The sequence below is a fragment of the Poecilia latipinna genome, unplaced genomic scaffold (genome assembly GCF_001443285.1).
Source record: "Poecilia latipinna isolate Pla-1442-1.1 unplaced genomic scaffold, P_latipinna-1.0 Scaffold2163, whole genome shotgun sequence".
Lineage (NCBI taxonomy): Eukaryota > Metazoa > Chordata > Actinopteri > Cyprinodontiformes > Poeciliidae > Poecilia > Poecilia latipinna.
Window position 1 is genome coordinate 19,286 of NW_015114779.1, and position 12,896 is coordinate 32,181.

General features: G+C 40.5%; 1 protein-coding gene across 1 annotated transcript in view; it reads right to left on the reverse strand.

Moving 5' to 3' along the window:
• The window catches only part of LOC106936523 (F-box/LRR-repeat protein 7), a 30,589-nt gene that overhangs the window by 9,994 nt on the left and 7,699 nt on the right, over window positions 1-12,896 (reverse strand). Inside the window, exon 2 of the mRNA XM_015017582.1 lies at window positions 9,748-9,837. Within this exon, the coding sequence (XP_014873068.1) occupies window positions 9,748-9,837 (90 nt within the window). The remainder of the gene's footprint in view (window positions 1-9,747; window positions 9,838-12,896) is intronic.

The following is a 12,896-nucleotide window of genomic DNA, read 5'->3' on the forward strand; positions in this document are numbered from 1 at the left end:
AAGATAAATTGGAAAAAAAGAGTCTGCAGACTTTACCAGAGATGGAGACAAGTGCAACGGAACGGTCAGTCCAGACTTTGGTCATAAACCAGAGCCAGGGGGATTCTACTCAGAATCTTTCAGCGCGTCGAGGCCCTGCTAAGACCCCGTCTGGAGCTCCAAGGATTATTACTACTGCATCTGGCAGAATGGACCTATCTATTACCTCGGTGCCATTACCGCTCTGCAAGGTTCCTTAGGGCCCTCGAGGGCCAGGAATGTAAAGGAATCAGGTGGATCCTCCAAAACGCAAACCCTCATTTTCAGGAAAAGCAGAAAGCTACAGGCGTTGGATTTAACTAAACCAAACACAAATGATTTATCAGCACTGTTACATGCTCCAGTTTTATTTCAAACCAAACATCTGAGAAAAAAAAACTGCTGGGATGAAAAACATCTGGGTCTGTCTCGGGTTTTATTGAATACATGGAAGTTGATATTAGCGTACAGTGTGGCGGCTTGGCTATCAGCACTACAGGAAGCGCAGACGGCACTGCACGACCTGGAAAACAATGGGACCTGCTAGTTCCTTCACAATGTGCACACTTGGGCAGGAAACAGACCTCTTCTCACCGAGAAAGCCTCCCTGTTGCGCTTTTACTTAAAGGCGGCAGCGTTTCTCACAGTCTCAAGACACTGCGCTAAAGCAGATTTGCAGAAACCACAAAGTTTTCTTTTTTCCACAGTGCAACTTGTTTCCAACTTGAGCTCTTTAAAACTCTCCATACTCAGCTTTCACCTCTTTTCATAAATCCATTTTTGTGTTGTCTGTCCACCCCACATTTCCAACACACATATGGAAGAAGCAAGTAATTTGGCATCATTCAAAAAAAAAAAAAAAAAAAAGGAGCAGGCTTTTTGGGAAATTATGTCATTCCTAAACGTTTGTTCAAATGGAATGCCAAAGACGAAGGTTGACGAAGTTGGGAGGAGGAGTAAAGATCACAGTGTGCCTCTCTGTGCAGTTCATTCATGTTGGTGGAGTTGCGTGACGAGGTTTAGAGCGAGGAGGAAAGTCATGTTGAATGATGAAGGATGGAAATGTGGCTACACATGGCACCCAGAAGAACTCCTCACCAAGCAGGAATGGGAAAAGGGAAACTGGGCCCAAACGCTTGATTTGGTGATGATGAGTAGCAAATGTTGTGATCTTATGTGGTTAAAGCAACAAAAAATGGGGGAAGGGTTCCAACATTTCGGGCTCTAGAGTCCTGACAAAAAGGATTCAGTCTAAATGAGAGTTATTATGGTCCTTTTTGTAGTTCTATAGCTCATCCTGGAACTCCTTTTGGACAGATTTGTGTTGCTCTGAGTCCTTTTCATTTTGAGCAGCCCTTTATGAAACCTCATGATACTTATGAGCTACGTTAAATCTGTGGAAAGGCTGACCCTGTGGAAGCTAAGCATTTTACACGGCACAGTCAACTCACTGACCTTGAATGGATAAAGGGAGAGTCCGTGGAAATCCTTCACCAGAACATCCCAAAGACTCTCAACTGGATAAAGCTCTGAACTCTGGGGTGAAAGTAACGTCTCCTGATCCCTGAACTACTGTTTTAGTGAATCCAAGCATCTTGGAATATCACTGTGTCATCAGCAAAGAAATAATTCATTGATGGAATAACCTGGTCATTCAGGTAGTCAGTTGACCTCATAGTGCTGCTGAACTTTGACATGAGCAACTGCAGCAGCCCCAGATCCTTGCACTTCCCCCACAGGATGCTGCAGTAGACAATAGGCATGTTGGGTGGATCATTTCATCCGTCTCTCTTCTTACTCTGACACCCGGATTTAAGAAGATAAATCTGGATGACCTTCATGACCTTCTTACATTATTCTAGTCCAATCTTTCATTTACAAATTGTAGCCTTTCTCGTTTAGCTTCACTGAAAGTGAGTAAGGACCCATCAAATTTGAGGTGTGGAATTCAAAAAAGTGCCAGAAATATTTTTAAAAAATAAGGTTTTGGAGTTAGAACAGGACAATTTCTTCTCGAAAATGTATGCTTGAATTTATGGAACAAAAACTTCCCAATGCAACTGGAACGAATATGTCATCAAGGCATTCTTGCATTAGTTTGGTGTGGAGTGCTTCAGATGGGAGGACTTAAAAAACAGAAATAAAACCCATGTCAATATTGTTTTCTAGATAATAGGGGTTATGTTTGTTTGACTGCATGGCCCTGGAGTTATATCTGCATCGAGATGGTTTGTATTCTAATAGTATTATGAGAGGTGTGCCTAATCGGGTCCTTTCCTTGTGAAACACCAATCCTCCATTGTAACAACATTCATCTGTCTGTGTTTATTCTTTAATCTGTCACCATGCAAAACAGAAAGCCATCCAAGACTCCCTGAGGAATTATAAAAACTGCTTCTCATTTTTGTGCTGTTGCCGATTCAACCACAGCCGATACATCCAGGCTTACGTAATGACACACACCACAAAATGAGACGAAGAGAGCCTAATGTGTTGGTTCAGCTGGTCCATAGCTGTGGTCATGCTGCCACTTAAACGTCCCAAAGACCCAGGTGGATTACATCAAAAACATAACAACCCGAGCCAGGATCTTACAGGAAGCAAAGCCAGGTGGTGTCGCTGCCAAATCCTGTCAAACGTGTTCCCGGCGAGAAAACGTAACGCTTTTGCAAAAATTTCAAACACTCTCAAAACTACAGGGTCCGCATTCTCTGCCTGTCAAAAATAGAGGATGGGAAGACTGAGCAGTAATCAGCGAAGAGTTACGAGACAGAGAGATCTGCTCTCTGCGCTGGTGTATCTCTCCTTCGCCTCCTCCTTTTTCTGGAAATCTGCTTGCAATTGTTTTGCATTTTTTTCGCTCTCGTTCTGAGCTTTTTTGCTTCGATTTCCTGGCTGTAGCAGGCCGAAAGAAAAAGGAGGAGGAGTGAGGACAGCTGATGGAGAAAACGTGAAGAAAGCAGCACCGAATGTTTTTCTCCTCTGTGTTCTTTACATGGACAAGTCCCAGAAGCAAAACCTTTACACTTCCAATGAAACTTGCTGTAAATTCACAAGACAGCTTCAGCTACTGCTTGATTCAAAATGCTCTGAAGTGGAAAAATAATAATAATAATAACCATTTCTAAGCATAAAAAAATTCAAAGCAACTCAAGTTAGTATTTGCTCTGTAAGGTGAGAAGCTCAAACATCCAAAGAAACAGATGCATCCACACTTAAACAAACTTCTCTGTTTGGATGCAAACAGAGCAGAGCTCCGGTGGAGCAACAGAGCAACTCCGACTCAAATCGTCTCTCTACAGTAAAAAAGAAATGTCCCAGTGGCAATGACACACACGCAAACATCTCTCTGTAAGGAGCATTTTAGCCTTGGCGCAGCAAAAGTCAACAGTGAAACACTATATATCTGGCTGAGCAAACACGAGTAAACAGTTCGTCAGTACTCGAGGTTAGTTTATGGGTGAAGTGTGACGGATTTGTTGTTCCTGGAAGGTTGTTAGAAATTGAACATGTTGTAAGAAGGGAGTTTTCATAGCAGAGCTGTTTAGACTTCACTTCTGACCTTTACACTGCCTTCAACACATCACTGTGGGGGTGTTAGGAGGCTTTATTTTCATACATATTTCACACTGAAGCATGAGTCTGTCACTTATAATTATTTATGTGATTTTACGTTATTTTAACAGATGAGGAAAATCGCACTGATGATGTGAAACTGTAATGGAAATGTCAAAGGATTCTGGTTTATTACCATTTTTTGATGACTGATAGTTCTTGACTGTGCACCTTTAATAATTAAAGATTATAATCTTTCTTGGAGTTATTTGGATCACAGAGCCTGTATTTGTGTGTTACTTCGATTATGTATGCTTCAGGCGGGAAGTTGGTGCCAAAATCAGAGCATATTGTTGACGCTGCAAAATTTTACTTTTCTTTTTTTTTTCACAATTCACTGGTGTTTATGTTTTGGGTTTCATTTGGGTTTGTGTTTTCATCATTTGTGGGTTTATAATTGCAATAAGGGTCTTGCCACATTTAAGTGTTACTCTCATTAGGGTTTTGCCATTGGCATTCATTGCTTTGTGTTCATGTTCTTAGTTTATTCCTATTTTCTATTCTTTGTGCATTTAGACTTAGTTCTCATAGATTATGTCGTTCTTTTCCTCCAGTTTATAGTTGGAGTCTCACTTCACCTCCCTTCTGTTAATTAGTTGCTCTTACTGAGTTTCCCAGCTTTTTGGGGCATAAAAATTTATGTTTTATTTTAGTGAATGGTGAGAGTTTTTGAGCAGTTTTCACAATTAGTACTTTACTGGTGAGCTTGCAATGGCCTTCCCTGAAGCCCAAAAAAAGAATAAAACAGTTACAGAAACTGAATGCATGGGTGGAGTTTATGATTGAGGGATGCTGACTCCCTGTTGCTCCCAGACTCAAAAGATGACAGACAAGTAACGTGACTCACGACAGACGGATACTGAACATGACTTGTCGGCATAATGATAATATTTCACAAGGTATATTTAATTATTTTAGAATGAGCATTTATGAGACCAAATTAGAGACTTCAAAGCAAATTTTATTAGTGATGTTGGTGTACATTTTACTTTGTTTACATCTTATTAACCCTTTCATGCATGAATTATGATCCTTTGTGTCAGGATTTTTTTTTCCAATTTTTTTATTTTTTAGGTGATCAATTGTAATATTCTCCAAATACAAAGTTGTTATTTGAAACATACATCAGCGGTATTGTTCTTTAGGGGTTACCTGATGTCACAATATTTTTTTTTTTACCTGCAAGAGTCGTCTACAGTAGAAGGAGGGACCGGGTCGGTCGGCATGCTTTTTTTATCTGTCGGCCATATTGGATTTAACAAAAATCATTTCTTGCATTTGCAGCTGATGGCCAGTAGTTGATATGACGCATCAGTGTCCACTTCAGTGATCTGTGTGCATTTATAACATAAAAATCCACAAGAAGCACAAGAAAATGGCTTTTAGACAGCTGCCCACTGTAGCGACCGCTATGCATGAAAGGGTTAAAAATTCATAACATCCACAATAAATTAAAACCTGTGCATTCAAATACTGTTTAAAAATGAATCAAAGTTATTTGTTGCATTATTGATTCTCCTGGACCAAAACAAAGACAAAACAAGCTCAACGGACGAGCGTATGTAAACATCTGACCTCTACTCTATCTAAGTCTGTGCAGACCCGTATGGCTCGGTCGGGGTTGTAGGGAAGCTTTTCCGTGTCGCCGTTATCACTGCTTCTTTGGTCCTTGACTCCAGAGAGGAAGTGGGCCTGTTCATTGTTCCCTCTGCTTCCCACCTTCCTGGTGCCACAACAGACAGTTGAAGAAACTGACCTCGAACTTCTCCTCTGAGGTGCCCAACACCCACACCGGGTCTGTGTTACATCAGTGTTTGAAATTTAAACAAAATCTCCAGCTGACACAAAACCGCCTACAAATGTCAAACCACACAGCCTCCTGTCGGGCTCCCACTTTGTCTGGGCCGCATTCCTCAGGTACCCCGACTTGGACAAATCCCGGAGGCCCAGCTAGGGTCTAAGTGTAACCCCTGCTGAGAAATACTCAATTTCATCCCAAAGGAGGGATTTACTGTCCAGCACTGCGCCTGTTGAGTCTGCAGCTAATAGAAAGCTAAACTAGGTCAGGCTACCACAAACTTGCCTAAATAATAACTGAAAGCAGAATTGCACAGCTCCCGGCCCGACACGGTTTGTTTTCAACAGAAGAGTGAGTGCAGCTTCCTCATGCTGATTTTCTGGGAATGCATGCAGGATTGGTGAAAGACAACAGGCAGTGCCCTGGTTCTCATTACCTGACTGATATTAACGCAGGCCTATAACTTAGCACTGTGGTTTTTGTTGAGTCTTAAAGAAAATCTTTCCTTCAAATTATTGTCATGGAATAGATTATTTTTAACAGAAAAATGAAAACTGATGCTCTCTCTAACAGCGCCTCTGGTTGGAGTCCTAGACACAGTGGCAACTAAAACTATATCCTCTAAAGGCAAAGAAAATTACTAATATATTGAAGAAGGTAAAATTGAATTTGAACTTCTAGGATTACTTGTGGCCGCACGCTGTTAATACCAGACTGCTATTTCACTCGGTAATTAGATAAACTTCACAAAATAGACACCACAAGTCCAAGTCTGCTTCCCCTCACCACACAGAATCGTAATATTCTCAAAATGTCAATGAATATCTAGTGGAATGTGAATATGTCTCCAAAAGAACTGCAACGCGGTTCCAAGGAATAAATTTGTGATTTTAAAAAAATATTGGCAGTTTTTGGCCGACAGGCACAAACTGGTGTAATATTTTGCTAGTGGTAATTTTGAGCTTAAACAGCATGGTGTCCAAGTGAGAAAACAAAAACTAGAATTAAAATAGAAGCAAAGTACGTCCTGGACAAATGCCAGTGCAAAAACAAACTGCTACTACATCTGGTGTTGGATGTTTTCATTCTCAGTCAAAATACCACTTTACATTTCTGATTGTGTCCCTCTTTCTTTTTCTTGTTAGCAACAAATGTTTTACCTCAAGCGGAGATTCTGCAGGAAAGCATGTAGCTTTAACAAAGATTTAGTTATAAAAATCTGTTAAGTTCTGTTAGCATCACCAAAAACATGCAAAGCTGTGTGACTTTTACTAAAGATACATGTGGCTCTAAGTGCTATGCTAAATAATGCATATTTGGGAATATTTAGTGAGTGAACTATTAAAATAGACGGTTATAAGTGTTTTTAAAGAGGGTCTCAAATATTTGTGGATGTTAACTGTTCAAGGACAGCTGTTGCCCCCAACCCCCACGAATACCAGGATGCCACTCCACACATACACAGATGACTGATGGCTTGCATTGCATGCAATGGGTCAAGGAAGTTCTCTTCCATGTGTTGCACTAGCAGAGAAAAACCTGCACACTCTGTGATGCCGGTAAAACATTTTACACTGCAGAAAAATTTTTGCAAATGTTTAAAACAGAGTTGTTTATCATGAATCAGAAACCAGTCTATGCCTGCTGGCCAATAAACAAAAAACCTGTGGCTGTAGCTGTAGCAGCGCCAGCTTGAGCTGGAGAAATTAGAAATGTTTCTCTTTATCGGATTACTGATTTGTTTGCTTTAACGGAATATTTTAGAATCACTTGTTTCTGAGACGCCTGACATGTGTGGTTCCAGTTCAGTTAAATACAGTGGCAGCAGAAAAAAAAAAAGAGTCTCATTAAATCGTGATGCTTGATGCTGAGATAAAAAAAAAAAAAAAAGCAAACCGAATCAGAGCAGCGGCGGCCGTAGAACAGCTCTGGGACGGTATGAATACTCCCAGTGTGCGGTGGGGAAACAGCCCAGACTGCTTCCTGATTAGTTTAGTGGACCACAGGACTGTGTGGGCCAGAGCTGCCTGATCTGCCACTGCAAGCGAGTATCCGTACAGGGGTCTGCACGGCCTGTGTGCGCTCGGTGTGTGCGTGTCTTTCTAAGGAGGGGGGATTTGACTGTGGCTGTGGCGGTTGTAGACCATGTAATTACTCCCACTTAGCATGGAGAAAAAAATAACAATTTCACTCAAAACACAGTTGAGAATTATGGTTTGGACGTAGTTGTCTACGGTCTGTTACTCACTCAGCCCGTATCTGCACAGGTTGTGCTCAGAGGAGACATATTCGGGACAATTATACAACTGTTTCCTGAAGCTCCTTTAAGGTGGAAAGATCCGAATGAGTCAGCGCTTCCAGACGAGCCGGACCCGCGGCAATAATCGGATTCTGCTCGCTCTGAATCGTAAAGGTTAAACGGGTGAATTAGCCTCTCACATCTAGCGTAAAACTCAAAACAGCCAACGCGTCGTGCGTTTGCCAGGGATTTTCTTCCTCTTCGGTCCGTAACTTCTGCTCCCTGACAAACACCTTGTGTCTTTCTGCCGAGCGGCGGTTATAAACATAGGCTCTAGCTCCTATTTGTTTTTGAGTGGGCAGCGCCAAACCACAGGAATATTACGTTCACCATTGCCAGAGCAAATTTGAGATTGGTGACGACAATGGCTGACAGCAGCCGGGTGAGTGCGCTCTCTGTATGAGCACGAAGGGAGCAAAACAGGCAATGAGTCACGGCTCAGCCGGAAGAAACTGCACCAAGCTTTCAATCAGAACCGATCAGCGACTTTGAGTTTTGAAACTTAATGCCTCCTAATGACATGTTTGTTACAAATAAACTGAATTTTTTTCACAGTTTGTCAAGTTAAAACCGCAAATGTTTAAGGATTTATGTGGTATACAAACAAAGATTATGAGTTAGGATCAAAATTTTTTTACAAGCAAAAATCCCAAAAGATTTGATCCATCCTTGTTTACTTCAGTTCCCCGAATTACAATTCATCCACGTAACCTCAGAGATGTATTAGAAAACATTAACACACAAGGAAACACAAAGGAGGAAGGGATAAAGTCATAACTTTGAGCAGGTGTCGTTTTGCCATACAACTGTCCAGAATGAAAATCAATTTTATCTTCATGAATGAAAATTGAAAGTAAAGGAGCCTTTACAGCAAATATTCTATAATATTTGACACAGCACAGATGTATCTGTAGTGAATGCAGTAAGGAATAGATAATGTTGGTTGTAAATGTACATTTACAACCAACCTACAAATAGAAAAGGACTTTAGTGAAGTGGAAAGAAAACTTTATTTTACAAAACTCAAAAAAAAAAAAAAGAAAAACTGAAAAGTGTTGCCAACATTGTGTTCTGCCCCCTTTAATCTGACTCCACCAAATAAAATGGTGGTGGGAATTTTGTCTATGTAAAAGAAGAGCAAACATGCTCAATGTAAGAACAGGTTAAGATATCACTGCTCAAAAAACGTTTTTATACTCTTGGGACTGAATCGGTGACTTTGCCCATCAGCAGTGTGACTTTGGCATCGCTGCTCTGCTGAGGGCGTCGGCTTTTACCCACTAAAAGAGAAAGTATGAACACCAGAACCCAGGATTCAAACAGGAGCAGAAGATATTTCGTCAGTAGCAGGGCACAACTTTTTACTCTGAGAGTAAAAACAAGGGATCAAATGTGTGGTTAAAAATTGTAAATCACCCTGAACACATACCTTAGCTTTTGTGAAACACAGTGGTGGTAGCGCCATGCTTTGAGGAAGCTGTTCACAAATATGCACCACCAAAAAAAAAAAAAAAAACTGAATTTTGTGGTTGTAACGCAACAAGACTTGCAAAAGATTAAGGGGTTTTAATTCTTTTCCAAGGCAATCTGTGGTTTGGCATTTTGTTGGGGTAAGCAAACAGAAAATTATGAAGAGAAAAGAGGGAACCAGAGACCTAACCGAGTGAAGTTTAAGTTCCTCAACCTCATATTTACTCTCTAGACTGTCTTCATCTTTACAACAACAAAGAGAAAACCTCTCCTGCAACCGTGCGCCTCCCTCCCTCCCGCCCTGCTGGGCAGCACTTTGAGCCTGATACAACCTCAGTTTAGATAAGCATTCTTTCACTATGAGGAGCCAGAAGTGTGTGTATTTTTTTCCTCCATCTTCTGAAACATTTTCTTGGTTCTGATGGGAGCTGGAACCAGGGAACACACAGGTTTCTGTCCCAAAAAAGGCAGCGCGCGAGGAGGAGGAGAGAGAAGAAGAGGAGGAAAAAGGGAGGGCAGTTTGGTTAATGAGCACCAGATGCCTTACCTTCAGTGGTAGCCACATTCTTCAGAGCCTTAGTTGGTGTGTGATCGGTGCTTGAGCTTATGTCAGAGGAGATGCTTGAGCTCCCTTTACCTGCAGAAATGAAAAACAAATGGACTTCAGCTTGACAGCTGGGGAGACAAGTAGACCTTTTCAGATTTATGCATCACTAATCTGAGGAAATCTGCGCCCAACAGTTGCTGAAAATGATTGTTTTTTTTTCTGTAAGAAAACTTTTCAAGTGCATCAGAGATAATTCCACTTGTTTGACAACCTTAGTACAATTCAAGTGTAAGGAAACCAGAAAAGCCATCAGTCTCTGCTTTTATGACGTTTATGTTGCTCAGTTGAGGATAAATATCTCCGCTTGGCACATACACAAAGTCTGGGCTGCTCTGTTTGACTAAGTATCTGGTTTTTGGTTTTCTTATTCGGAGGAGGAACTAAGTCCACTGCAACCTCTCCCCAGTCTTCATTTCCACACAGGACGATTGAGGAAACGCTCCAGAGGAAGACAAAAGCATTTAATAAATGACTGCAGCTCTTCCGCAGCATATTTCTTAAGTCATGGTCTCGTCTCTAAACTGCCACATCAAAGCAGTTTCATTGAGTTTACATGGATTCCTAAGTCTTTCTGCATGAGTTATGTTTGTCTTTATAGATACTTGGTTTAAATTTCTTTATAACGACTGTAGAAGTTATGGACAAAGGGATATCACTATGAAAGAGTGCCTCTGCTGCTGGAGTGCTGGCTGCAGGCTGCTCTTTGCATGCTTGGAAATGTTGCATTTGGCGTTTCGTTCCTGTGTCGGGATATAAAAGCAGCTCTGTGGCATTCGGTGCGCACGGCCGGCTGGAGAGGTGTTTGCAAGAAGCGATGCCCAAAGAACAGTCACTTCCATGAAATAAACTCTTCCTGAAAGAAGTAGTAATTTGAAGGGCGCAGAAGAATGTTAAAAGCACATTACGACTAATAGAGCTCACAAGAAATGAACACAAAAGACACAGCAAAATGCAGAAGAAGAATGCAAATGCCTACATATGAAACAAACGCTCTCCAAAAACATTTCAGGCTGAAAAAAAATTTAATTTAGTGTTTTGTTTGGCTGTCTTTTTTTTTTGTTTGTTTTTTGTTTTTTTGGTTGGGGGGCAAAAAAAAAAAAGTTTTGGAAAAGGTTCTGCTTGTTTCCTTGTGGATGGTTTGCTGCATACTTGTAACCAGTGTGTAATTAATTGTGGAGATAGACTTGAAAACAGATGTGGACCGAAGCCCTGAAGAATTCTCCTCTTGTAAATAAGAAGCACGGCTCTTGTGGATTTCGAAGCAGAAATTATACTTCTGTAGAATAATTAAAGCAAAGGATTTTAAAATGTAAAAGTTTAATATTCGGACAAGACAAAGACGGAGCCGTCTGGCCACAGTGAGAAGAAGAAGAACGAGGTTTTTCAACATCGCACTGTACTGACCCTCAAGTATTTTGGTGGCAGTATCATGCTGAGGGGGAGGCCATGCCAGCATGATGGCAGATAAATGGTTTTCCTGTGATAGTGAGTTGTTCCTAGATTATCAGCACATTTAGCAACATGTTCACGAGGATGACTGACAGCATTATGACCTCCTGGGTCTGGTTGGTTGTTTTTGGTGGGGAGTGGTGCATTTCTTCAGACGGCAATAATATCTCAGGGAGGAGGTGGAGGAGTTGGATCTTTTCACAGACTATCTGTCACATACTGCCACAACATGGCGAAGGTTTTAACAAATATGTAAAAAAAAACATATTTTTTTAAAATAAAAGTTATGTACTGCAGCTTTAAATCACATGGGGACTCGTGGACACCACAGCAAAGACTTTTATCTGCAAATGGAGAAAACTTGGAACAGAGGTGGACCTTAACAAGAGTAGTTAGCACCGCAGGTCTCCCTTGGGTTAAGGAATCACTTACGGTCAGTGACCATGATTCCAAAAGGTTGGGCAAAAATGGTATGAATCCATATTTAAATCATTTCCAGGGTTAGAGTTAGAGTCTTGTGAACCCAATAGAACCAAGAAGAGGCGACAAAGTGACAGAGAAGACAAGGGGTTTGTAAACATGATGAAAAAAATACATATCTGTAAATAACTGAATTCAGTTGATAGCTTCTAATTTGAAGTTAAAAATCTGAACTACTTACGTCGTTTTAACCTGAAGTTAATATTTTTACCAGCTTACGTATTCTTAAATGTTAAACCATTACGCTGGATATAACCAAGTTTGGGTTATATCCACTGCACCAGCCATGAATTAGCCAGTTTTTCCTTGATGGGCTCAGGCTGATCACTGATAGATTAAATAAAAACCTGTGATCTATTCATTAAACGCATCAAACTAAAAACCAGCAGCTTGTATTTTGATGCACCTCCGAGTTGTATTAAGATCAGATAAAGTACAATAAACCACAGAAATGTCTACTGAAGAGTAAACTAATGCTATTCCTAATATTAAATGGTGCCTACATCATTTTTTGGTGAAGTACTATTAGAATACATTTTTAAATTGTCTCCTCAGTGAAACAAGGATCTCAGTTACATTGTTAATCTATTTATTTGATATTGAATACATGCAAAGGTTTGGTTTAATGGCATTTTCAAGCAAAATCCCTTCTGCGGAGCTAAAGGAGCAACTTCAACTCGATTAGAGAAGCCGCTGGTGAAGCTTAACATGATAAAATCAAAGGTGGAGAAGGACCACATGTTTTGCCTTTTTTTTTTTTTTTTATCACGAGGTTCAGGCACTTCTCTGCACTTATTGACTTTGGAAGAGAGCACATTGGAATGTTATTTATACAAACATCACTGCTCTGGGACCAGAAATAATGCATTTGGCTGCACTGGACAGCCACTTTAATATTATACGCCCAAAATGTTAGTAAAATGTTATTTATGGTAATAAAGATGACACAGACTGTCCATCTGAGCTGATATTCCAGGATTATTAAAGCCACATGGTAGAGATGTAATCATCTTATGGTATGAGGGTCAACAGATGACAGCGATGTGATAAAAATGAAGTTGAGTCAAGTTCAGTCTGAGTTTATCTTACATTTCTGCAGATTTAAAAAAGTCATATGGATTGGACAGCTTATATATATATATATATATATATATATATAT